Source organism: Mirounga leonina, unplaced genomic scaffold (assembly GCF_011800145.1).
Source record: "Mirounga leonina isolate KUSES-001 unplaced genomic scaffold, KU_Mleo_1.0 Mir_152, whole genome shotgun sequence".
Lineage (NCBI taxonomy): Eukaryota > Metazoa > Chordata > Mammalia > Carnivora > Phocidae > Mirounga > Mirounga leonina.
In genome coordinates this window covers 4,054,829-4,082,280 of record NW_023270380.1, presented here as the reverse complement: position 1 = coordinate 4,082,280, position 27,452 = coordinate 4,054,829, and the positions used below count along the sequence as shown (strand labels likewise).

At 43.1% G+C, this 27,452-nt stretch overlaps 1 protein-coding gene across 1 annotated transcript in view; it reads left to right on the top strand.

The window, feature by feature from the left end:
* The window catches only part of PCNX2 (pecanex 2), a 305,854-nt gene that overhangs the window by 41,412 nt on the left and 236,990 nt on the right, over positions 1 to 27,452 (top strand). Inside the window, exons 6-9 of the mRNA XM_035008472.1 lie at positions 1,726 to 1,873; positions 2,012 to 2,157; positions 4,322 to 4,415; positions 17,083 to 17,218. Coding sequence (XP_034864363.1) covers positions 1,726 to 1,873; positions 2,012 to 2,157; positions 4,322 to 4,415; positions 17,083 to 17,218 — 524 coding nt within the window. The remainder of the gene's footprint in view (positions 1 to 1,725; positions 1,874 to 2,011; positions 2,158 to 4,321; positions 4,416 to 17,082; positions 17,219 to 27,452) is intronic.

Here is a 27,452-nt window from a genome sequence, read left to right as displayed (position 1 = left end):
AGAATTGAAACAACCTAAATTTACAACAATAGGGGTCTAGTTCAGTAAATTATGCGGTATCAATGTAATATTACATAACTACCATTTTTAGATGATGTAGAAGAATACCTAACCTCATTAAATATTTCTACTTTAACATAATCATTAAATATCTATATTGTGACTTAACTTTTATAGAACAAAAAAGCATATATGCAAAAAAAAAAAAAAAAAAAAGACTGGTGTGCTATGTATCAAATTGGCTCCTGTATCAGCATGGTGGGGTTAAGACTGATTTAGAATTTTTTCTTTTCTCTTGCTTTAAATTACATACAATTAATGTGCACCATTTTTTATAGACAGAAAATTCCTACAAATGTGTTATTTTGAAGGGGAAAAAGGAAAACAAGTAGTCTATATGTAGACATATGTAATGTACCCATTTAAGAGAAGGGGCAACTAAAATATGAGAAGGAGACATGAACAAATGAGTCCAGATACATATAGCGTGAAGGGGGAGAAAGCATTTGCTTTCGCCATTGTGTATGCCATATGATCACTGGCCAAAGCTACTTGTTATGATAGCCCTTTCTCACAAATGTGTTTCTTGAAAACTGTGAAAACTTATGTCTTGACAAGCTGTCAAACGAAAGGCAAACATTTTTGTATCAAAGAAATTCTAATGGTAGTTTCACAGATGTGCTGGGAATGTTTATCTTCAGGACTCACAGAGAAGCCAGCAATGTTTCTCTTGAAGTCTGAGGACGAAAACTTTATATCCCAGGGAAGCAAACATAATTCTCCTTTTTGAGGGCCTGGGCAGATCTTGGTGGGCTTTGCGAGTGGCATGTCTTGAAAGGGCCTATAGATTCAAGCCACTCACTTGTGTTCTTTAGACAATTTACTTGGAAGAAGATAGCTCTTGGTATCTTCGGTCTTGGGAGAAGAGAGGTCATTATAGCCCCAAAAATGGCCGTTGGGGTATATCCTCAGACAAGGAAGGGCTGACCCTTAGGGGTGGATTCCACTGTGCGTAGTGTGTAAGCTAAGACTCTTATTTTGGTCAGTTATTTAAGGAGGATCGTAAAAACTCAAATGACCAATCTGTACCTATTGATCTTGGCATTCTTATTCACCTTAAAATACTCTCAGGGCAAGGAGCAGGTGTAGGATCTCACTGTGCCTTCCACAGGGCCAAGTATATAGTGCGAAGTCAGCTAGACTCGAGTGTCTACTTTATGAAGGGACTGAGTCTACCTTTACCTTGAAAATCTGGACATGGAGAATGAGTGAGAAGGAATGATTGATAAGATTTTAAAGTGGTAAATGGGACCTTGCTCCAAAATAGCCAAGTTTGTTTATGAAATTTATTTTCCATCTGACACTGCCCATTTATGAGCTATGAACTTTTCAAGCCCAAGTAATCCAAATGGGTGATTTTCAACCAGCTAAGCCAGTGGTCACTGGAGTTATGTCAAGGGAATCCCAAAATCTGCACATAAAGTAGATGGTGTCCATAGATGTCTAAATAACTTGTCTCCAACATCTATGTGCTTATGTTTTTCAAATATATTTAGGAACTTCCATAATTAGTAAAATTAAAATTTATTTAAACACATTCTGAATTCATAGGTGCTATATAGATTTTCTGTCTATTCTTGTTTCAGTTTGGTAACTTATTTCCAAGTGCTTTCACATTAATTTCTTATTTAATATTATGTTCACACACAAAGCAATGTTTTTCAGATAACTGCTCCCGTGAGGAAAAGGAGGAAATCCAAGAAAGTGAAAAGCCTAATGAACACAGTTCCAAGCAAGGAAAACCAGACCTGCCAAGTCAAGACCACACTAGCACCAGCCCGGTGCTCACTGAGCCTGCCAAGATCACGACCCTGTGAGCGTAACTTACTTACTTAGCTTCGTGTTGGTACGAAGCGTGAAGCAGCTTCATTTCGGTGGCTGCTTCTTTTAATGATTTGTTAAGGATACGGAGGAGTTCCGAATAGTTTTTGAAACTTTTATATATGTTAAGTTTCCAGGGCAATAGACAAAGACAAATAATCTACAGGGTAACTTCCCAGCAAGATAGTTCTGTCTTGCAAGTCATCAGTGGGCCTGAAACATCTGTGCAAGATGAGATGTCTGTGGATGCTATGCATGTCTTCATTGATGAACATGGTAAGTCTTTAGAGCTCTTTACTAAGGAGGAAGAAGGGATAAAGCTGGTGGCTTTCTCACGCCCACGTGGTCTCTTAGCCTCAGTACTAGACTTTGGAACAGGAAGACTTAGTCCTGTGATTGCTCACATACAATGTTCTTAGAGCAGAGTGCCCCCTCCTACCTCAGGGCCTTTGCACATAGCATATCCCCATGCCAACAATGTGCTGTTTATCCTTCATATCTTAATTCTAAAGACGGTTCTTCAGGAAAACCTTTCCTGGACTCCCCAGACTTAATCAGGTTCCTATGCTTTTTGCTCTCTGAACACCCTGTCATTTTTCCTTCTTTGATACTATTATAGCTTCTGATTATTTATTGACTTATAATTTGATTAATGGTGTTGTCCACCTCACAGTTGTGAACTTGAGGAAAGCAGTGCCTGGCACCTAGTAAATATTCCTTGGATGTATGTTGAAAATCTGACCTTGATATATATATTTTAGTGCCTTGTTACAAAAAGGATTTAAAATAGAAAAAGGAAGAAAACAAGGAGAAGGAAGGAAGGGTAGAAAGAAAGGGAGAAAGAAAAAGAAAGAATTTTAAGTGGCAAGTTCAAAGTTCTGTAGATAAGGGATATAGGTCCTTGTTTTTTGAGTATGGGTCTTTGGCTTAAGTCCCTTATAGCTCAATTAAGGTTTGTTATTTTACTCTCAAAAAAATCCTGGTTTGCATAATAAATTATATGTTAACCCTATCTACAGATGAGTAGCGTAAGGTTTGAAGTGCTTTTGCATCTGCAGAAATACAAAGAACTCTTTTACATTATAAAGAACAACATTAACCCTTCTATCAAAGCCTCCAGGGGGGCTTGGGTTTGTCCTCATTAATGTATCTCTCCGTGGGCAGCGTCTCCAGGTTGAGGTCCGGTCCTTCAGTCTCCATTCCAGCTGCTTGTCACCAACAGGGTTAATTACGCACCCGTGTCACCTGAAGAAGGTATTCCTAAAACCTCTTCTCGAGGGAGACCACTGACATTTACAAAGTGAACTGATTTTCACACCACAATACCCTGAACCTCTTTAGCAAGCTAATTTAACTCTGCAAATTAATCCCATCTCTTGGTTTTCCTCATTACCAGCGCGCTCCACCACTGCTCATCTGCAGATTCCGAGGTGGGGATGGTCTCATGCGCGCCACCAATCAAAGCTGCACTGCGATAAGCCTTTTTTTGCATGGGATACAAAAAAACCCCAGTCATGGCTTACGCTGACCATACTGACACATGATGAAAACATGCAGAACAGCGAACTGAAGGGAATACAGTTGACCCCTGAACAACATGGGGTTGAACCGTGCAGGTCTACTTGTACACAGGGTTTTTTTTTTTTGATAAATACAGTGCAGTATTGTAAATGTATTTTCTCTTCCTTATGACTTTCCTAATAACATTTTCTTTTCTCTGGCTTACTTTATTATAAGTAAACAATATATGAAACATATAGGGGTGCCTGGGTGGCTCAGTCGTTAAGCGTCTGCCTTCGGCTCAGGTCATGATCCCAGGGTCCTGGGATCGAGCCCTGCATCGGGCTCCTTGCTCCGTGGGAAGCCTGCTTCTCCCTCTCCTACTCCCCCTGCTTGTGTTCCCTCTCTGGCTGTGTCTCTCTCTGTCAGATAACTAAATAAAATCTTAAAAAAAAAAAAAAAGAAAACAACATATAAAACATATAACAACATTCGAACTGTGTGTCAATTGACTTTATGTTATGGGTAAGGCTTTTGGTCACCAACAGGCTATTAGTAGTGAAGTTTTGGGGGAGTCAAAAGTTATATGTGGATTTTCAACTGCGTGGGTGGTAGGTGCCTTTAACCTCCACGTTGTCCCAGGGTCAGATGTATATAAAAGTGAATTAAGAGGTGGTGCAAATTAATCGATAAAAAGCAATTAAGTAATAGGTAACTGAGGCAAACTTGTCTAAGCATATTATTACAGGGGTATGTCAAGATGGTTTTTCTTAGTTAAGTTACACATCCTGTGGAAAAATACAAAGAATGGACCTAGATTACCGATTATTATTAAAACAGTCTAAAATGAGTTCCCTCTAACTTGAAAAAAGTATAAGCTGAAATGATCAGATACCAATAATTGTCTAATATTCTTTGCTGAAATTTTGTGATTTTCCAGGGGAAATTAGATCCTGTTACTTAAAGTCTGGAAATCAGAAAGAAGGCCCTTTACAGCATCCACCATCAAATTATGACAGTCTCTCTCATGCTCGGTAAGTGGAGGTTTGGTTTCAGGTTTGGGAGCTGTCGCGTTGCTGGGGGACATGCAAATTACTCTGACTGTAAATGAAGTGAGGATCCTGGTTTAGAATCAATGTGTTAATCCGTTTGTAGGTGTCAAAGCATGTGGGTTTTGTGTGCGAGAAAGAAAATCCGATGTTGTAGAAAAATAAAAAATAAATTGAACTGTTTTCATAGTAGCTGGGTCCAAAAATGAATATAAACATGTAAATATAAATAGGAATCCTGTGCAGACAATAGTGCTCCCTTCAGGTAAGACGGTGATGCAGCTCAAGAACATGTTCTTAAATTTGTCCTGAGGAATGGACCAGAAACGTAGTTAGTTCTCATCCGCACTAGTGAAGGCTAGCTCTTTTGTAGATAGGTGATCTAAACATTTGTTCTGTTTTCCCTCCTTCAGAATGTATTGAATAACTTTCTAAATTTGTTAATTAAGTTGATATTAAATTAGCTTATGTATCTGGAACATACCTGGATTCATACCTGGATTCATGGCAGCACTGGGCAAGCTATAAATCTTACTCGTGGTGGATTGAATTCATTGTTCATTCTGGACTTCAAGATTCTTTTTTTTTTTTTTAAGATTTATTTATTTATTTGTGGGGGAGCTCAAGCATGTGTCTGAGCAGTGGAGGGGGGTGTAGGTGTGGGGGAGGGAAGAGGAGAGGGAAAGAATCTCAAGCAGACTCCCTGCTGAGTGCAGAGCCCAGTGGGACTCACTGTCATGACCCTGTGATCATGACCTGAGCCAAAAATGAATGCTTAACTGACTGAGCCACCCAGGCGCCCCTGGACTTCAAGATTCTTTGAGGATAATCCATGTAGACGGACTCAGTTGCTTGCTCTAAGTGTGGAAGTACATTTTTCATGTACATTTCGTTAGAATTGTATGTATATTTGAAGATTTTTGGGAGTCCTTTGTGGTGTGATTGGAATGCCTTAGGCTTCATGCCTGCAGAGTACAAAGGGAGTTACAGGAACCTCAATTCCAGATCCTGTGGTTGAGTGCTCCTTCCCAAGGTCAAAGTTCCCTGAACGAGTGTGCCCAGGAAGTTCAAGGAGGAGCCTCCCAAGGGCCTCAAAGAAAGTTCATCTTGGACCTTGCAGTCTGGTCTCCAGCTGGGATTTTGTTGTGTGCCAGCCTTCTACGGCGTTCCCTCACTGTTGTCACTGCTGCAGAAGAAGCTGGTGTCGGCTGTTCCGGCAGACCTGATGGGTACTGTGGGCGGTGGCTCCCCCCAGGCCACGCCGTCCCACCTGGGCCCCGACCCCGAAGCAGGGTGCTGCGTCCAGAGTCACTCCTGTGGGGAAACGGGCATGTTCTCCTTCCCTTCATCCTCTGTCTCCTTCAGGTGCCCACATTCCAGGCAAAACAGAAAACAAAATTCTTCTTCTCCAGCCAAGAAACACGCAAAGTCTCCATGCAAAAGTCTCCCTAGAGGAGAGGGAGGTTTGCTGTCCACACCTCGGCCCCAGCCCCAGGACATTTCGTGACAGTGGCTCGATGGATTTAGGGGTCTAAGATGGCAGCTTTCTTGGGCCAAGTATTTAATTCCGTGTGAACACAGCTTTGAAAGCGGTCACATTTTTCTGCAATCCTCAGTTGGAAGCTGTAGTGTTTTAAAACTAAATTTAGAACAATTATAAGACCCTTATCTTATCCCAAAATAAAGTTACAAGACTTTCTTATTTTTATTTTCCTGGACAAATGTGCTTCACCTTCCCCCTTGATAAATACTTCAGTTGCATTTGCCAGGAAGGCCTGTTAGCATAAGGTCACATATCCGGAGCCTGAAGAGACTAAAAATGTAGTGTGCAAATCAGCATCAGGGAGAACAGGGTTTCCCGTAGGCCCCACCTCCTCAGACCATGCCTCTTGTGGAGCTACCCTCTAACTCCTCTTCTCCCCTAAGTGCTCTCTCTTTATTAAATTCCCCCTAAGTCTTGTTTCTTTCATTTCCCCTGCATTTCCTCCCCAGATTCGAGCTCTTTTGTAACCAGCCCTCCATTCCCAGAGCTGCCTGGGTTTTACCACAGGGCATTTCCTCAGAGGAGCTGAGAGCTTTCCGCCGGGTGAAGCCGTGGCTCCGCTGCTGGGGGCTGCTGAATGTTTTTGTGCTGAGCACCCCTGCGAAGCCATGTGGAGGGTCTCTGGTCAGGCCTTCCCGAGCTCTGCCTTTTCATGTACATACCACAGGTAGACCCCTTTCCTGTTGCACATGAGAGAATCCAAGTCTAACAGGCCTCATCACCGTGGGGATTTTGGGTCCTGGTAACTGAGACATCTTGTAGATGTTTTCAAGGGTGTGGTTTCTCTTTCTCCATCGCTCTCCCGTTCCCATTCCTGTGTGTTTTTTTTTTTTTTTTAAAGATTTTATTTATTTATTTGAGAGAGAGAATGACAGAGAGAGAGAGAGCACAGGAGAGAGGGGAGGGTCAGAGGGAGAAGCAGGCTCCTCGCCGAGCAGGGAGCCCGATGCGGGACTCGATCCCGGGACTCCAGGATCATGACCTGAGCCGAAGGCAGTCGCTTAACCAACTGAGCCACCCAGGCGCCCCCATTCCTGTGTTTTGACACCACTCTCAAACACCCTGCTCTGGTGGTCAGAAGACACCTATCATAGCCCCAGGCCCATGTCTTCTCTCATTCAAGTCCAGTGAGGACAGCATGCTGCTTTCCCGTAAACCCCAATGGAAGTCTCATTGAGTCTGACTGGCTCTGACTGGGCCATGTTCCCTGAGCCCAGAGCCCAGTCACCAAGGCAGGTACTTGACTTAGTTCTACGTTCAGACGCAGAGCTGGATTGTAGGTTCCCTCTGAGGAAGTATGGGGGTAGCTCTTCAGAGGGACATTTGGAGAAAGGTGGATGGATGCAGGGCAGCAAAATCAATAGATGACCCCTGAGGACTCTCTGTTTCTGGTAAAATGGTTCGATTAGATTCATTACTGAACTTCTTTAAAGAGGATAATGATCAAGTTTTGTAAAAGCAGCTTTCCCCTTCAAGAAAAGCCTTATATAACGTCCCTAGTCGTCACTAACATTTCTTGGGTGTGAACATGCCGATGGGGAGTTCTTGGCCCACCACCTCACATGCCAAGTTCTGTCTTTGTCCACCTGCCCTCTCCCCAAGGTAATGTGACAGGGCATTGGTTTTAAGAGCTCTAGGAAAGAATGGCACACAGCCATGCATATCTTCTCCTTGTCGTGCTTCACAGATAAAATGGAATAATATACATGTTTGCTGTCACACGGACAGACTGTTGCTTGAGATTATTCATGTTCTCTAGACTGCCTATGCACTGAACTAAGTTCGTCGTTTAAAGGGGACTTTGTTCTGGGTGTTGCGGCAATTCAGTGGCTCATTTGGACATAGGAGATGGACAGTGTGCTTCCTGCTTAATGAGTGAGAACAAAACTCAAGTCACTTTACTTAGCACAATTATGGTGTTGAAGCGGTTCCTTCGGTAGTTCTGGGAAAGTGGTTAAGGGGGTGCCATATGTTTAACTCATGCTCAGGAAAAATGGCTCAGTGCTCTGCAGAGTCAGATGATCTTCTGGATATAAACTGTCGTCTGACAGGCTTATGCTGGATATTCCAACAGTCTCAAAGTCCTCCCCAGGTCTGGGAACAATGAAAGCTATGCCACCCATCATGGGAGGCTGATTTCTTTGGATTCGTAATAAGTCTTGGCTTTCCTGGCAGTTCATGATGTAATGATGATTTGCGTATCTTTGAACTGGTTGTACGAAGGAAAAACTGTTGTAAATAGGATACAAGCAAGCAGGCTGGTTCAACTGAAATATTTTAACCCCTGCATTAATGTACTGCTGTGTGAGGGGTGTGCATGTGGGAGAGCGTCCTCTCTATCTCCAAGGTAAAGAATGATACCAGAGCGGAAGGCAGCAGACCAAGTGCAAGGCCACAGGTTAGGATTTTGCCACTTAGAAGGGCCAGGTGCCTCACGCCTTACACCCGTGTCCAAGACGCCTCCGGTCTTTCTGTGGGAAGCAACGTTATGGCAGTTCCTGGCCCTGGAGGAAGCATTTCCGTGTAATAATTCTGGCAGTGGTGGCCACCACTTGCAAAATATGTATTATGTGCGAAGCACTCTGCTAAGTCATAAATTATCTAATTTCACCTGCATGACAGAACGGAGGCAGGTGATCTTTGCTCCATTCCACAGCAAAGGAAGTAAGACCGTCTAAGACTGTGCCTAGTAAGCGGCCTGTGGATACTTAAGTCTCCCTCCCTGCTCCTCTCCCCCAGCGGGGGCCACAAACTCAGAGCTCTGTGGCTCCCAGGCAGGGTGGCCACTGCAGTCCACTGGAGGGCATTGATCCTTTCTGCAGAGGGCCTGCCACTGCTTCTCTTCCGTCTACTTAGGCCTGGTCCGGTAAGCCTGGCCTGACCGGATTTTCCAGTGTTTTCTGCAAGGGGCTAAAAATCCACATTTATTTGTAATATTCTATTTTGCCTCATGTTATCAGTTTTATTTATTTATTTTCTTGGGAAATACCACAGGCCACAGATGACGTGTGTGGTTGGCTGTGGCCTGTGGACTCCCGGTTGTCCACTCCTGCTCTGAAGCCTGGGCCTTCACCCCGCACCCTGAGTCCTCCTGGGGAGCAGCGCTTCCTGCAGATACATGCCCTAGGGAGATGCCCAAGTGCACGTCTGGGCAGGTGCGCAGTGAGCCCGCTCCTCCGCACCCCTGCACAGCCCTGTCCCTCATCCCTCCTCTCTGCGAGGCCCACATGAGCCCACCATCAGCCATTCCTCTCTAAACATCTGCTCTTCTTTGCCTTGAATGCCCTTCTCTGTTCAGTCCTACCTTTTGGAATAATCATCTCTCAAAGCACAAATTACAACCTGCCTCCTTATACTGCTTTATCTGATCAGTCCCTACTGCGAAAATAAAACGATTTTCCATGTCACCATCAGAGGAGGGCTCATCGCATTCTCTCTGGTGCTTCATTTATTTGTGTAGGTCTCCCATCTCTCCGGACTGTTCTTGTTTGGAGAAAAATGTGCCTTTAGCCCTCACTTAGCCCTCTGCAGATAGATGTTCAGTAAGTGTTGAAATGAATCAAAATGAATCATTGGACATGACACAGGTAGACCAGTTGGAGTTCTGGACCGTGTGCAGACCCGCTGGGGGAGCAGGTGAGGAGCTGAATAGGAGGAGCGGAGTCGGGCCCCGGGGGCCATGAAGACTGGTTGGGCAGTTGACACTTTGTTCTACTTGTAGCAGGAGCAATCTGACCTATTTGTGGACAGAAACAATCCCATGAACATGGGATTGATTATCAAGACAACATCAACAAATGAGGCCCTCACCTTGTGATGGTTTGGAATGAAAGAGCCAGAAGCACTAACAGTTTGCCTGGTCAGTTGAATACAGAATGTTATCTTCTTTTTGTAAGTGGGAAAATGGACCCCAAAAGCCCCCAAACTAAAACTAAAACAAACAGACAATCCTGAAAAATGACTCTGTTTAAACCCACTGTACGTAGAAATCAGAGATTGCAGCTGGGATTAGATTTTCCCATCTTGTATTCCATTCATCCCTGAAGGCAGTAGTAGTCCTCTGTGTCCACATGGACGGGGGCTGTGAAGAAACACTGGGACCCATAGTACCCCCCGGAGCATGCACATGAGCATCAGTCTTAGGCTCATCCAGGTTTCAGCTCCTGCACTCCTACGAACTTTTCAGTTGACATTGAGCAACTTGCTTAGCCATCTTAGGTATTAGTTTCCTAATCCATAAATGGAAATAATATAGTAATCAGTTAACTGGCTAGCTTTACTAGTTAAATATAATAGATATCGACAGTGCTTAGGACGGTACCTGCTATAAGGACATTGTTGTTATTATCTGCAAACACAGGCGGCGGGCCAGGGGCTCAAGTTCACTAATGGCCTTGTAGAGCAAAGCATCCTGACTTAACCTCGGTGGAAGCCTTCCCTCTTGGGCTTTTTTGAGTCACTTTACGAGATTTTAAGGTGGTTAAGTACTTTGCGTTCTCCTGTCAACCTGTTGTGTTCCAACATTTGGGCCTCTGTCCTAATTTTAGAGCAGGTACTTTAATATTGAATCCCTGGCTTCTCATGACATTAAATGTTGAGTTCTCCCACTATAGTAAATATAAACTTTGATTTTGAACTTGGAAGGATTCCTAGTTAGGGCTGTTGCTAAGCCATTCAGCCATGGAAGATATTGGAAAAGCAGCTTTTTCCCTGTAAGGCAGCTTCAGTGGCTGGGATGGCCTCCAACTAGGCCATTAAACCACTGATTCTTATTATTGGCAAGCAAACCATTCCTGTTTGCCATTGTTCATTCCAGTTGCCATGTGACAGTTTTATATCCTTGACTCCCAAGCATGAATAGGGAATTGTTTGCAGTGCAACCTCCATGTCTCTTTGGGGATTCCTGGAGGAAACCAGGAGAGGAAACAAATTTCCCTCCTTGCTCTCACTGTCATTATGCGAACCAGTGCATTTCTCATTAACTGCCCAAGAAATATAAGCAGCATTTTCCGGTTGTACAGTAACTGTCCATAAAGCAGGTACCTTTGGTAACACTCTCTAACGTAAGTCTGTTTTCCCCAGATACTAGAAGGAGGGAACTATGGCTTGAACTGCAGCATTTGGAATTGCTACTTAAGAAAACTTGCAGAGGATAAATTCATTACCCAGCACATAGGACTGATTTAGTAGCTCAGCCTAAAATGAGCTAATCTTCCTAGAAAGGTATAGTCACTAGTCTGCCCAGAAAATCAAAGTTGATGTAGGCTATCTGCTTGGGAAGTGTGTCTTGTATCTAAAAGGTTCGTTGCAGACTGGACTTCTATTTCCTCTGTAGGTCTTGCAATTAAAACTTGATAGTTTCTTTGCTTTGTTCAGCAGAGATTTATGTTTCTTTTGTCTATAAATTCTTCCAAGTAACATAGCAGAGCTTTCTTGTGTGAAACATATATAACCATGCTTCAGTATTAATCTGGCTTTTCCAGTGTCATAAACAATCTAATGAAAATGCATACAAAACGCATATTGTTTGCTCTCTAGTGAAATCTGATTGAAAGACATAGTATTTACATTCATTTTGAACATCCATTATTCAAAAAGTAGGCATAGTAGTCTACTGAATGGAAGGCTCATTCGGGAGAATACTAGTTTAGATTTTATTTATTTGAGAGAGAGCGAGAGAGCACGCCTGTGCACACATGTGTGCAGGGGCAAAGGGAGGGGCAGAGGGGGAAGGAGAGAGACAAGCTGACTCTGAGTGGAGTGCTGGGCTCCATCCCATGACCCTGAGATCATGACCTGAGCCTAAGCCAAGATCCGATGCTTAACCGACTGAGCCACCCAGGCGCCACTGGAGCATCCTAGTTTATAGGATTTTTATTGAGGGATTTTTGTACCTCAACTTGTTTTTAATTGAAAACATAGAGTAGGTTGGGTAATAGTGTAGTGATTTATCTGAATTCACTTATTTTTGGCTTTTATTTGCTTTTGAATCATTGTAGTACATATCGAAGCAGATACTGTTCTGGTTATAAACTAGGCTTATTTTTGGACACTGCTAAATCGCTAAACCCATCGAGTACTATGCTCCAAAGGTGGATCAAAGCCCTGCACTTACTCTTTGTTGCCTCTTTAGAATTCTTACTCTTTAGTTGACATTACCAGCCTTTCTGACACTTATCTTAGTTAAACTTTCCTTTTCGTTGGGATCAGCTCTCAGGAAAGCCTTTTCAAGCCACAATGATATATCCCTGGTTTCCAAAGAAGTCAAGTAGCAGTAAGTTGCAAAAAATAATTATCTCTTTTAGAACTCTTTTTTTTTTTTTTCATTAGTCAGAAGAAATAGTGATCCCTGGTTTGGACTAGCTGAACTAGAGTATGTGGTATTGAAGTTAGTCAATTAGGTCTTCAAAATGTGGAGAAAAATGTGAATTCTCCGAATATTGGATATGCTCAGTTCTGTGTCCCATTCAGGTTTAAGTTGAAAATGTGAACTCTAGTTGTAAGTATCTCAGAGTTTGCATATAGCTACATTACTATGTTGACTTGCAAAGTGGCGAGTTATGCGTGTACTGCTTTAAATTAAAAAAAAAACAACAAACACTTTGGGGGATCTGGGTGCTTTTGATCACACAGAGGTGGAAGTTATCTGGAAGAAAGACAGGAGCATCCAGGGGCTTGCCTTTGAAGAGTTTCTGTCATTCCAAATGTCTGTGGCTTCTGTCTTACTCTCTGATCCTTCCACTGTGGCCCTTATTTCGGTTTCTTGGACACAGGAGAGAGAGATTAAGTTTTCATCTGGGCACAGAGTCATAAGGATGGAAGGTTTGTGAGGTTGATTCTAGAAAGATCTCTGTTCTGAGGCCCCTTCTCTGCATCCCTGGGAAGGTCTGCCGCACAAGGGGCTTCTGTTTTGGTGGTCATACCCCCAACTGCCACACGGTGGCAGCAGACCCCGTGTTGGAGGCCCTGTCCCTCGCCTTCCTTTTGCTCAAGGGCATGGGTGAATTTTACCTGTGAAAGGAGAGTTGTTCGCAGACTTTAAATCTAGAACCCGTGTTAAAATTCAATAATACAGGTTATCGTTTTCAAAATAGTAAAGTATTGCTTTACTTAAATATCCTACATATTGAACACATTGCTTGCTGTGACTTGCATTTTTAGGCTGCCCGCGCCCCCCCCCCCCCCCCCCCCCCGGCCGGCAGTTAGTTCCCGTGTCCCCTGAGGAAGCCTGAAAAACAAGAGGGACTGGCAGAAAGAGAGGCCCTCCTTCTCTAGATGGTGGGTAGGCCACAGTTTTGAGATTTGGGGAAGATGAAGAATTTCAGGATTTTTTTTTTTTTCCACATAATGGGAAAATATAGAAGAAGCACATGTATTTTGATTGTTACTTGTAGAAGCCTAGACGAATGGAATGAAAACCGGGGGGTACAACATGGTGGAACGCTGTCGCCATCAATCTGAGGCCCAGCTCTGCCATACGGGAGTCACCATTGTGGCCCAGACCAGCTTCTAGATCCTGGTCCATCTTGATTTCCTTCTAGTGGCTGCTTCTTTAGTAACTTCTGTCATTAGCCACTACTTCTGCTATTGCTTTGAGTTCATTGTCTAGTTTAAATCAATTTATTGACGCCATCACCCTGAACCAAACTAGTTTACCAGAGATGAACCAGAGAGAGGGTAATCAAGACCAGACGTGCAAGTATTGTTCTATAGTAGCTCAGAGTGCAGTTTTACTACAGGGTTGGAATATTACTGTTTTAGAGAAGGAACTATCTCTTAAAACTCAGCTCTTTCATATTATATTTATTAATGTGAGGGGAAATCTCTGGCCTTAATTTAGAGACTTTTTACTTTTTATGTATTTATTTTTATTTTTTTTTAAAGATTTATTTGTTTATTTTAGAGAGAGAGAGAGGAGAGGAGCATGAGCAGGAGGGGCAGAGGGAGAGAGAGGATCTCCAGCAGACTCCATGCTGAGCGCAGAGCCTGACGTGGGGCTCGATCCCACAGCCCCAAGATCGTGACCCGAGCCGAAACCAAGAGTCAGATGCCCCAAACAGAGACTTTTTAGGTCATTGTGCAGCCACAGTGCACAGCTAAAAAAGGGAACAAGCAGCAGGCTGAGAACAGCTGTGGATAGAAGATGGACAGGCGTTCTTTAAGGATTGGTAGGAAGACTCCTGTCCACTGCGTGATTTTTGTAACATCACCGCCTCTTTGGTTCTTGAGTGGGCTAGCTGGTGCACGGAGATTACAGCCACAACATCAGGACCTCAAGAACAACATCTAAGTACAGGCAGAAGGAAGTCTCTTCCGGTTGACCAGTGCTGACTGTAACATTGAATCATCTGCTGGCCAAGTAGGAAGCCACTGCAGGCTTTCTGATGTGGACCTACTAGTCACAGAGCTAGGACAAAGCTAGGCTTTCTTAGTATCATCACACTTTGTTGAGAATATTCAACTTTAATAAGCTTAAGTTTGGGTCTCTTTTTATAAAATAAAGAGGATTAGGTGCAAGTTGAGCGCATGACACTCTCTCCCCAATAATGCTAATAGAGACAACTAGAAGTAATGTATGAAAAGCAGAGGAATCGTGTTGGTATTTAATATGAGAATAAACAAAGTCGGGTCCTATATCAATAGAGGGAAACAAAACAGTAAGGTGTGGTTATTAAGTGTCTACTCTAGGGGAGACACCATTTGGTGGTTTACATACCTAGTCTGATTGAATTCTCGCAACTCCTATGCAGGAGATATCTTCCCTGTTTTACAGGTGAGGATTTGAGCTCAGACAACAGATGCTTACAGTCACAGATAGTAATTGGGAGAGCAATGATTCACGCCTCGTTTGGTTTAATTCTAGAACTTATCCAAAAGATTTTGAAAAGAAACCAAACCCTAGATTTTTACATGGGACTTTTAAATGGCTTCAATAAGAAAATAAAGTTATTTATTGTTATGATTATTTTACTATCAGACACATGCTAAGTAATGTGCAGATATTAACGGAGGCGTGTTAACACTCCTTTGTATCACGCTTCCTGGCGGGAAGCACGAGCAGGGGAGGCTGGTTCTAGCAGTTGTCCTCCACACCCTCACCACAGCCAGTTCTTAGTTTATTTCCGTTGGCAATAGAGGGTGCTATTCGCTTTCTAGATTTTCTCACAGAAGCACACATTTCCATCCCATGCCTGCCTGGTTCTAGTCCTCACTTATATCACTGACAGCGAAGTCAGATTAATCTTTTGGTTCTAGTGAAGTTCTGGCATTTGCTGAGATTTAGATTTCCCTGAATTTGTTCGAGCAAGGCACTTTCAGCCCTATTGTATTTAGTGATGGAACAACAGAATTACAGGGCGCAGTGGTTTCTGGACACAGCAAAAAAGTTTGAATGAACATTGCCTTTATAAATCTAACTGGTTCTTTTCTCTGTCAGTAGAAGATGTCACACCACTACCACAGACAGGAAGCAAAAGCATTGTTTGTGGAACAGTCATCCAAGTAATGGAAGGATAGGATTTTTAAGTTTGCAAACTCCATGGACTTCTTGATTTGCTTCTTAAATCCTGACCTTAACATACGATGTTTCCTGAATGGTTCTTTACAGGGACGCCTTTACTGAATGTATCCTCAAATAGCCATGAATTATGTCTGAAAGATGTAGAGAAGCGTGTCTGTGCACACGTGTGTGTATAGTGGAAGTATTTTAAACACTGTTCTGTTTATGTGTTTGTGAATACGGTAGTAAGGAGTAAGGAAAAAGAAAGATCCCAAAACCTGTCAGAGACTTTATAATGAAGTGTGAGGCTAGAAATCAGAAAGGAATTATGTTACTGTAGCATCTACATTCTTGAGGCAGTTTGGGCTGCAAGTTTCATAAGACCCAAAATCACAGTGGCTTAGACAGGAAGTCCAAAGACATGATCGGTACAAGGTTGGTTAATTCAGACACTCAATGTTGTCATCAGGAAATGAGTTTCTCTCAGCTCTGCTGTCCTTAGGCTGGTTCCTCATGGTGACAGTGTGGCTGCCACAGCCCTGAATGTTTCTTATTCACATAGCATCTGAAGGCCAGGGGTAAGAGAGTGTCTTACTTTTGTTACCTTTTAAGAAATAGAAAAACTTGTGCATGAGCTCCCTGTTATCCTTAGCCATCTCTCCTTTGCTCCACGGTGGCCTCTTAGGATGTGTTCTCTCTTCCTAAAGCCAGGTACTGGCATAGGGTAAATGGGGTTAAAGTGATGCACGTAAAATGACCAGGATTGACCTGGGGGACTAGGGAGGGACCTAGTCTCTCTTCTGAAGCCATAGTCTTGGATGAGTGAATAAAATTGGAGTTATGTTAGCAGGAATTCTATTAGAAATGACTGTAGGGTAGGCAGTCAATATTGCCCCCTCAAGGTTGTCGGCACCCCGCTAGAAAAGCAGATGGAGAAGTGTGTCTTAGTTTTTCCTTTCTGAGCCAAAGGAAAGATGCCAGGCTTGAGATTTCTGGAAGAGTTTTATTAATTTACGTCCCGTCAAACTGTATGTGATTAAAGACAATAAAACTACTTAAATATAGATTACAACTAATTTAGTAATGTCCTCTTTTCCAATTACCTGAGGCATTTCTTGGACCTCCTGTGCACTTTCTTTGCTTTGGGTGGAGGGGGGGGCGAGGAGGGGATGTGGAGTGTGTTGGGGGTTGGGGGCGGTAGCAGAGATGGTAGATAGTCAGCGTTTCTTCCTGATTGCTGTCTTTGGAATTATCCAGACTATTTTTTATTGTTTTCACAAACTATGAAGCTAGAAATGATTGCTTTCACCTCCCCATCCATTAACTATGTAGAAAATTAAGGTCGTCATCTCTAGAACACCAACCATCTACCTACCTACCCCCGCCCATGGCAACTCTGGACGGCCTGAGTAATTTGAACGTGTGCAGGGTGATTGCCCTTCTGCCTGCAGATAGCATCGCACATGCAGAATGTCAGCCCCTAACGGTGCGTGTAAGGCGGTAATGGTTGCAAAGACCTAGCTGCTCCCTAGTGTCCTGTGTTCGTTTGTAACGAACAGACGACGTCCATACTCCCACGTAACCGGAGCTTGTCTCTTTCCCCTCCCCAGAGAGATGCAGATCAGTTCCTCCAGCACCACCACATCCGAGAGTCAGGATCCTTCTTCTGGAGACCCAGCGGTCAGCGCACTTCAACAACAGCTGCTACTCATGGTGGCCCGGAGGACCCCGACAGAAGCCCCACGGGTACGTTCCGGCCGCACTGTGAATGTTGCAGGAGCGGGGATCTTGAAACCGGTTTTGTGGTCAGATTGCCTGACAAAATTAGTCAGGTCTTACCCTGATGTTTACCCCGCTGCTGGGTTGTGGCCATATCACTGCATGATAGCCTACTGAATGAATGTGGGGAAAAACGACATTTATGGAACAGATATCCTTCATTGACACTAACAGGATTGTCATTGTCTTACTGCTCTTCCAAGCACATTAGAAATTCATGTACATCAATCTTTGGTTGCCAGGATGCACAGATCCCACAAGGGCTTCCTTGACTGGAATGCCTTTTGTTCACCATGGTTGGAAAATACCTGGATTCTTTTTTTATTAATTTATGGCGGCCTTATATACTAAACATTCAGAGATTCTTAAAGACAATCTTGACTTGAAGAGAGATTTTATTCTTAGAGCAAATGACGTCATCAAGGGGCTTAAAAGATGAAGGTTTCCGTGATTTCACCAAGAGGTAACTTACTAATGCTCATTCACTTATACGGTACACCTTTATGAGGATGACTCTGGGAGAGGCAGAGCAAAGAATTCAAAGCAAAAGATTACATGGGAGGTAAGAAGTAGCACTGGACATGAACTTAGAGCTACAGATTCAAGCAGGGCATTACAGACAGAGAGGCTGGAGAAGGCTCCTTAGAAGAGGGGACACCCGGGCTAGACCTTGGAAAGAGATGGCTTCAGCTGGTGCAGGCTGAGGGGTGCTGGCAAGTTAGTGTGAGGTTTTTCTGTTGCTGTATTCATCTTCCTCCTGGCAATGTTGTGATTTCTTCTAGACAACTCGCTTACAAAAAAATACAGTTTTAAATTTGTTTTTATGATTTCCAAACTAAGTTTTCCCACAAGATGCCTGAGAACATCGTGGGTTGAAATTGGTCAGATGTGTGAAGAAACGGTCATGTTATCTTGTAACCGACCACGCATTGCTCTGGAATCCCGCTGACCGGGTAGAGAGGACTGGGAAGTGCCAATGGAGTGGAACCAGCCCTTCCGGGCTTGAAGGAGTTTCTGTGGGAACCAGCATCCAGCGAATCCAAAAACTCAGTCTTTAGGGCATTTCTCCCCTTCCATGTATTCAGTCTCCCCTCCCTCTCCTCCTTTCCAGGGCTTCTGGGTACAGGAAGGAGTTTTCCTAGACCCAGGGGGGACGTCTCTGGTCATGGCTCAGATGCCTGGCCCCATCCTGGTCACCGGGTATGCTGGTGGCGCCTATAGGGGAGTGGCTGTTCCTGCCCAGTTAGGGTGCACTCCTTGGGGTGCATTCTGTGGCCTCCTCCTCTCCACCACTCCCTTTGGTTCATCGGTCTCTTCTGTACCTCCGTGTGTTCCAGTGGGCCTGGACCTCAGCTGCACCCTCCCACGCTGTGCCCTGTGCCTAGCCCTCCCTCAGCCACCAGTACTAGTTCCCACCACAAGCTGAAGTACACCAGGGCAGGGGGCGGGCAGAATGGGGGTTTTCTCTGAGACACTGACATTTTCCCTGACACAGGCCTGGGGAGGCTCCAGCTCCCTGCAGTGCTTCCCTGCCTCCCGGGATGTCAGTGTTGGATCTCCAAGGAGAGCAAAGTTACATAAAAATACCCACATCATTTGGGAAGATGTGAATGTCACTGATGCTATGAATGATGGAGCCTCAGGGAAACCAGGAACTTTGGATGATCAGAGATGCAAACCCACACACTTTGTATCTCAAAAACAGCCCAGGTAGAGCAGAAACTTGGAAATAACTAAATATTGCATGGAAAAATCAGAAAGAGTCACGCTCTTCTTTACATTTGAAATTCTCTAAGTGGTGTGATTATGTATGTGAGCGTATAAAAAACTGAATTCATATTTAGCGTTTCACTGGCAATTACTTAACCAGATTCATTGACAAACTCCAGTCTTTTTAACTTTATTTAAATTTTTAAGGAAAATTTAAAAACTTTAAAGTTTCACTCTATGTAGGTGTGGAAGTAGAAGGATGAGGATTGCTATCCAGGCTCGTATTTAGACGCTGAGGAGATATTTACAAAGGTCTCACACCAGAAACAATTCTTTACTTCTCCTGCTTGGCTTTCCAAATTCAGCTGGTATCACCAATTAGGTTTTGGCCACAAAAGAAGAATGAAGTTAGTTTCCTGCTCATTCTCCCAGTCTATTTAGTGAAGGCTTATGTACTGGTAGCTCTGTGCTAGGGACAGGAGTACAGCGGCAAAAGGACCCAGCCCCTGCCTCCAAGCACTGGTCAGCCGATTCAGCTCGCTCTGATGGAGGTTATGGTCGGGATGGGCTCAGGTGCTGTGGGACACAGGAAGCCCCAGGTCGGGATGCACGAGATCAGGGAGGCTTCCTTGGTGAGGTGACAGCTCAGCTAAAATGTGGAGGATGAGCTGACTCGAGGCAGAAAAACCGCCTGGACAAAGGCTGGGTGGTGAGACAGAAAGCAGGTGTCCTGCAACTCACGAGGAGTTGTCCTGAAGTTCAGAGAAAACAAGCAGGAAATCGGGCTCTGAAGACAAGACTCTTTAGTGACTTCCTTTCCTCCCTCCACCTTCCCTCTGTCCTTCACAGCTGCTTGAGTGCAGCTTGTGGGGTGGGAGTCCCCCCCAGCACAACCTTATGCAAATTCCTCTCAGTGCAACAGATGACCATATCCTACAGGCTCTGGTGGTGACCAGGAGGCCGGCCCGCACCAGAGAAAAGACTTTGAAATTCTTCCCTGGCACAAATAAAAATGAATGAAGTAGCCTTGCAGGGGGAGCTCCCAGTAGGACTGGTCAGCTTCTTTTTATAGGAGGCAGATGAGTGGGAGAGGTTCTGTTCCGTCACCATGGCCCCAGAGCTTAGCACCCGAGCACCGAGAGAAGGACAAAGCTTGGGCACATGTGGGGTTGGTGGAATCTGTCCTCCGAACTCCAGATTAGCATGGAGGGGCTTTGAGTATTATCAGTCACAGTGTCCCATGCATCCGTGTCATAAACTGGTACTTCTCAGGGCCTCAGTTTCTCCATGATGTATTTCTAAGCTCATTGGGTATAGTCTGTCCATTCATAATCATGACTTTAAAATTTTACATTGTACCATTATGTAGTATTTGAGTAATCCCCTTAAAGCATCTTTATTACACTACTGGTTGAGAGGCAGGCCCAGTCCACTGAAAGACAGTGTTGGATCCTTGGGAGTACAACATTTCTGCTTCCGTTTACCCTCACCTTGAGCTGGCTTCAAACCCCTTCACCCTGCCCACATTAAGACATGAGACAGTATTGTATGTGAAAGTACTCTGTAAACTGAGGCTTTCTGTAAGTCTGTAGGAGTGGCATTATTGTTATCAGGGGTAGCATGAAAGCCGGTGGTTCATCGGTCCTAAACCGATCAGTGAGCATTGCAAAGATGTGCACGGCACTGGGTCTGGCTGACAGTTGCTCTAGGTTAATGTAAAGGTAGCATTTCCATCACAATTTACTATCATTAAAGGATTAATGAAAATGGAGACTTTCACCTTTTACCCTATATACCATTTGTGTTTTTTCTCCCGTGATGATATGTTCATGAATTGCTATTTTTATTATTTTTTACTTACTTATTTATTTTTTTTAAAGATTTTATTTATTTATTTGACAGAGAGAGACACAGCGAGAGAGGGAACACAAGCAGGGGGAGTGGGAGAGGGAGAAGCAGGCTTCCCGCCGAGCAGGGAGCCCGATGTGGGGCTCGATCCCAGGACCCTGGGATCATGACCTGCACTGAAGGCAGACGCTTAACGACTGAGCCACCCAGGTGCCCCTGAATTGCTATTTTTAAATTTAAAACATTTTTAAAAGGTAAAAGCATATTCCTGGATCTCTAATTTGCATCAAGTCGTATATATAGTGTTTTTTTTTTTAAAGATTTTATTTATTTATTTACTTGAGAGACATAGTGAGAGAGAGCATGGAGTGGGAGGCGGGGAGAGAGAGAAGCAGGCTCCCCACTGAACAGGGAACCCGATGCAGGGCTCCATCCCAGGACCCTGAGATCATGACCTGGGCAAAGGACAGATGCTTAACTGACTGAGCCACCCCGGTGCCCCCATATATATAATGTTTTATTAACAATTATGTGTACAAGAATATTGACATTTACTAGCAGATGAAACAGATATCAATTATAATACCTTAACATAGTCACTGATCATCTTATGTATTCATTTACTGGAAAGTATATTTTGACTTAAAAAATGAATATATGCATACTTTTCATTTATGTTTGGAAGTCTATTTTTTTTAAACATAAGATTTGTTATGATTCCTGAAATTTCACAAACTCCTTTTTTTTTCTTTTTGCAAAATTTTGCAAAACTGGAATTTTGGCTGCCAAATAGAGCCACTGTTATAACAGTATCCCATGTGTGCTTTATGTTTTTTATCCTTCAAAGTGTTGTTCATATCCAGATTTAACCAGCATTCCATTAGCAGATTAGGAACACTAGTTATGTGCAAGGCATGTGTTTGGTGTCTCATTACATCTCATATTTGGCATCACATTATCTTTATAGGAAATTTTGGAGGTGAGGTGTTATTTTCCCTTGGATTTACCAGCTAAGGAAACCGGAGCAGAAGGCCCTGGTGTTTGGGGCATTGGCTGGACTCTTCCCAGCCCAGTGTTCCTTTTACTTTGTCCTTTGGTCACTCACTACTGGGATTCAGTTCTGCTCATCTCCTTCTCAGATGCTTCTGCCATGATGTCTCATGAGCCCACTTCTGACACCAAACAGTCCCTTTCCACTCCACCTTCCCTGCACTGGATTTGACAGCTCTTGGGAAGGACACATAGTGCCACACAGGACTGCTACCTCTACTGTGTCCTCTTCACTCCTCGACCTCTCCCTTCAGGAGTTTTCAAGACACTTCTGCCATTCACAGGAGGCCTACAACTTAAATCCACCCGTGTCTGTTCTGGCGTTGAGGATTCCGTAGACCTGGTCGCTTGCTCTTCTCTACATAACAAGCCCTCCTTTATATTTTAGCTTTTATTAGGTACAGTTCATGCTTCCAGTCTTAAGTCTGACTTTAAAATTCTTTGAAATAACATAGTATTGGATATCCATTATTGCCTGTCCTAATTATTTTTGTCAGTGTCCATTTTCTGATGGTTTCCTTTTCAAATTTGTGTTTTTAATTTGTTTCTCTACAATTGGACTCATATGTATTGTGTCTTGAAGTGTTTTGCTGTGCAGGTGGCTCTCGCCTTACCGGTGAGCACTGTCTAAGCTGTGGATTCTCCTGGGTTCCCCTAAGTGAGACTGCAGAAGGAAACCAGGCTTCAGTGTCCCACAGTCCTCTTCCTAGAGTAGGGCCTGGGGGGAAGCAACCTGACCTCTTAGAGCCTCAGTTCCTCACATTTTAAACTGGGATAATAGCACCTATGTGGAGGAGTTCTTGTAAGGTTTTGAGGATTAGAGATACTATATGGCAAAATTATGCCATATAATCAGTGGTAATGATTAACACCATAAAAAAAATTTTTTTTTGAGAGAAAGAGAATGTTTGAGTTGGGGAGGGACAGAGGGGCAGAGGGGAGAGAGATAATCTCAAGCAGGCTCATGCCCAGCAAAGGACCTAACTCGGGACTCCATCTCACAACCTTAAGATCATGACCTGAGCTGAAGTCAAGAGTTGGATGCAACCCAGGTGCTCCCAAATTCTTATTATTTATATGGAGCTCTTGAAGGTACCATTATTTTGAACAGTAGAACTTTTCAGGTAGCTTGGGGGAGAGGGATGGACCTTTACATTCTTAAATATTTTAATATTACCAAAAAATATTTCTGAAATGTACCATATATATGTGTGTGCATTTGCCTACCTTCTTAAGCTGAATATGCTAATCATCATTTAAATTGTTACAGATAATTTAGATTCATGAAGGGAGCCTTGAATATTATGCTGTAAATACAGATCCTTATGGGGAGTGTGAGCAATGCATTTATCTTGTTTCTTCAAAAGAACTTGTGTTCAACTTACACCCTGTCACTCTGTTTTTGCTAATCTCTTTTTTGAAACAGGAGAATAAAATTTGTGAGCCTGGCCTACTGGGCAATGTGACATGGTGGTTCTTCGGTAAGGCTTAATTAATGAGTCAGAGACAGAAAGAGCGTTTTGGCCAGTGTGTCTATGCATTCACATAAATCAGAGACTTGGTCTCCATTGTGAGTCCTACCTCTGCCAGCGCTGTCATTGCTGATGCTATCCAGGAGCTCTGCCCTAGACCCCTTACTCCCAACTCCCTCCAGTGTTATCTAACTTACACACTCCCATGGCTCACTTCTCTCTCTTTTTCTAGATATACAGGCATCGATATATTTATACTTGTGTATGTGTGTCACCGTGTTCTCATGGTTAGTTTGCTTGTCTACCCCCTGGAGTTGTTAAACCCCTTTAAGCTAGAAACTCTGTCTTGTTATCCTTTGAATTCTCAGCATATAGTTCTTAGATAATCTGTACAAAAAATATTTGTTGGATGAGAGAGTAAATGAATGATTGAAATGATGAGAAAAATTTCAATTTGAAATTTGTACCAGAAAACAGGCTATGAATAATTGCTATAATCCATTGAAACATTTAGCTCTGAGGTTCCTTGGTAGCTAAGGCAAAAAATGAAATTCCATGAACCTTATTTTCTCATCAAGGAAGTTAAGTTATGGGCTGATTTGTACCTCAGAATGTGGCTGTATTTGGAGAGAGGATCTTTAAAGAGGTAATTGAGTTAAAAAGAGGTCATTAGGGTTGGCCCTAACCCAACATCGCTGGTATCCCTCTAAAAAGAGGGGATCGGGATGCAGATACACACGGGGGAAAGACCACGAGAGGACACAGAGAAGACAGCCATTGACAAGCAAAGGAGAAAGGCCTCAGAAGACTCAGACTTCCAGCCTTCAGAACATTTGTGTTGTTTCAGCCACCCACTCTGAAACTAATATAGAAGCCAAGTCCTTTTTCCTTTGCATTAAATGCTGAGATTTTTTTTAAACAAGGATTTTTATTTAAGGAGCAATAAATAGCACAATTTACCAGAATCTTTAATAACTTTTGCAAATGATGTCGATGTGATCTTCATGTGATTTTATTTTTCTTATAATCCCGAAGAATGCTCTCATCTTCGCTGCTGCTTGCCCTTGACCTATTTATGCATCCTAGGTGAATTCCCACATCACAAAACAGTAAACTGTGGTAGCCCTGCCACTCTTTGTCCATGGAACATAAAGGAAAAAGATCCCTTCTGTTGGGGGGAGGTTTACTATAAACCACGAATTCCTTGTCATTAACAGAAGATGCTCTTCTTGCTGACATGACACAGTTTCCGCTACGCTCTCTTTCACGCTGGAATAGAATCCCAGACACAAGCAGCACTTGCCATCTCAACTTTCCTGCAATAATACAGCCAATCCATCCTGCATAAGGCTGTCCTGTATATTGCCGTCATGATGGAACAACTGTCCCTTGAAATGCCTTTTGCATTAATATTTTATAATCTGAATAATAACTTCATGTTCCATAGCTGAGTCAGTGCATTAGTATCTGGGAACAAAGAGGTGGTAAAATGGGCCTCCTTGGAGGGCTCTGCCATGGTGTCTAGTGAAGGAGCTGTGCCACCCTGATGCAAGCCAGGCATTCTGACACCAGTGACTTTCACTGAATTGAGAAAAAAAATCTGCCCAAATCTAACCTTCTGCTGTCTAAGTCAGGGAGAAATGTGTGTGACCTTTAAAAGGCAGCAACCACCCCCTCCCCCATGGTTGCTCTTCTGTACTGTCCTCATCCCTTTTCTGGTCTTGGCCCTTCTTACCGGTCTCCTGTCTTTTGTGTGCTTCAGCCTACAGGAAATTACAGCCTATTTTACATCCTTTTTGGAAAAATACAGGGCCCAAGCAAACAAGTAAAAGTACAGATTAGAATGATCTAGCACTTCCACGTCTGGATATATATCCAGAAGAATCTAAAGCTGGGACTCAAACAGGTATCTACATGCCTGTGGTCATAGCAGCATTATTCGCACTAGCCAAGGGGTGGAAGCAACCCAAGCGTCCATAGACCGATGAATGCATGAACAGAATGTGGTGCATCCTTACAATGGAGTATTCAGCCTTAAAAAGGCAGGAAGTCTGACACCTGCTACAACATGGATAAACCTTGAGGTCATTATGCTAAATGAAATAAGCCAGTCACAAAAAGACAAATACCCTATGATTCCACTTATAGGAGGTACCTAAAGTCGTCAAAACATAAAGATAGAAAGTAGAAATGTGGTTGCCAGGGGCAGGAGGCAGAATGGAGAGTTAGTATTTAATGGAGACAGAGTTTCAGTTTGGGAAGATGAAGAAGTTCTAGAGATCTATTTTACAACAATATGGATATAGTTAATACACTGAACTGTACACTTAAAAATGGTTAAGATGGTAAATTGTGTGTTGTTTTATAAAGCACAATGGCAAAAAAAAAAAATACAGGTTAGAAATAGAAGATCTACAGAGGGCTGGGGCATCTAGAGAAGTCTCATCGATAGTAGCAAAAAGCAACAAACAATGGCCAACAGCAAAAGAGGAACATGGGGGCTTTGTCTATTTTTAAAATTCAATTTAGTTAACATATACTATATTATTAGTTTCAGAGATAGAATTTAGTGATTCATCAGTTGCATATAACACCCAGTGCTCATTACATTGTGTGCCCTCCTTAATGCCCATCACCCAGTTACCCCATCCCCCGACCCACCTCCACTCCAGGAACCCTCAGTTTGTTGCCTATGATTAAGAGTCTCTTATGGCTTGTTTCCCTCTCTGGTTTCATCTTATTTTATTTTTCCCTCCCTTCCCCTATGATCATCTTTTATGTTTCTTAAATTCCACATATGAGTGAAATCATATGATAATTGTCTTTCTCTAACCGAATTATTTCGTTTAGCATAATACCCTGTCGTTCCATCCACGTCGTTGCAAATGACAAGATTTCGTTCTTTTTGATGGCTGAGTAATATTCCATTGTATATATATGCCACATCTTCTTTATTCATTCATCTGTCAGTGGACATCTGGGCTCTTTCCAAAGTTTGGCTGTTGTGGACATTGCTGCTATAAACATCGGGGTGCATGTGGGGTTCTTTGTCTTTAATGGTCTCTGTGCACAGGGAATGGCAGACAGAGTACAATGTGGGAAGTCTAACAGGAGCCTCTCCACTTGATCTGGGACTTCAAGAAGCCACATCCTCCTCTTAGGATTAACTAACCACACTCAATCAACACCATCCCCACTAAGGGGACTGCACAGAGAACTCCTGCCTCAAACCTCGGTGTGGCTTTGCAGCCCTTCTTCACCCTGGATCACATGGATGATCCAAGCACCTCACACAAATAATTTATTTTAAAATGGTGCCAGGTTGGTATTGCATTCCAGTGCCTAGCAGAAACAAAGGTAAGTTTTAATCCAGAAGAACAGAGCTTTAATATTGCTGTCAAAGAATTCATACTAATAAGGATCCAAGGAAAAGTGAAAAGTTATAAAATATACCAGAAAACATACTACCATGAAGAAGAGCCAGCAAAGTCAAACAGAAAGCAGAAACAGACTCTCAAAGGATTTAGAAATGATAATGATTAGATTCCAAATATGGATTAAGTATGTCTAATGTATTATAAAGAGATGAAAGAAGTGATGGAAATCTAAGTAAGAAGCAAAAGGCCATGTAATGACCAAGCAAATCTGAAAAAAGCACTGGATACTAGAAATGAACAATATAATAATAAAAATAAAACTTTAAGGGATTTAACAGGTGATTTGATACATAACAGCAGAGACAGATTTGAACAAATTATTTAGCTGTAGCATGGAGAGATAGAGAGGAAAAGAGGGAAGAAGGTTAAGAAGGATGGAGCTCTGGGCCAGAAGGGCTATCGTACTCCTTGTCAGAGTTCCAGAGGAGATGGAGGAAGAGCGACATAGCAAAAACAATTTAAAATTTAAAGTTTGGGCGCCTGGGTGGCTCAGTTGGTTAAGCGACTGCCTTCGGCTCAGGTCACGATCCTGGAGTCCCGGGATCGAGTCCCACATCGGGCTCCCTGCTCGGCAGGGAGTCTGCTTCTCCCTCTGACCCTCCCCCCTCTCATGCTCTCTCTCTACCTCATTCTCTATCTCAAATAAATAAATAAAATCTTTAAAATAAATAAATAAAATTTAAA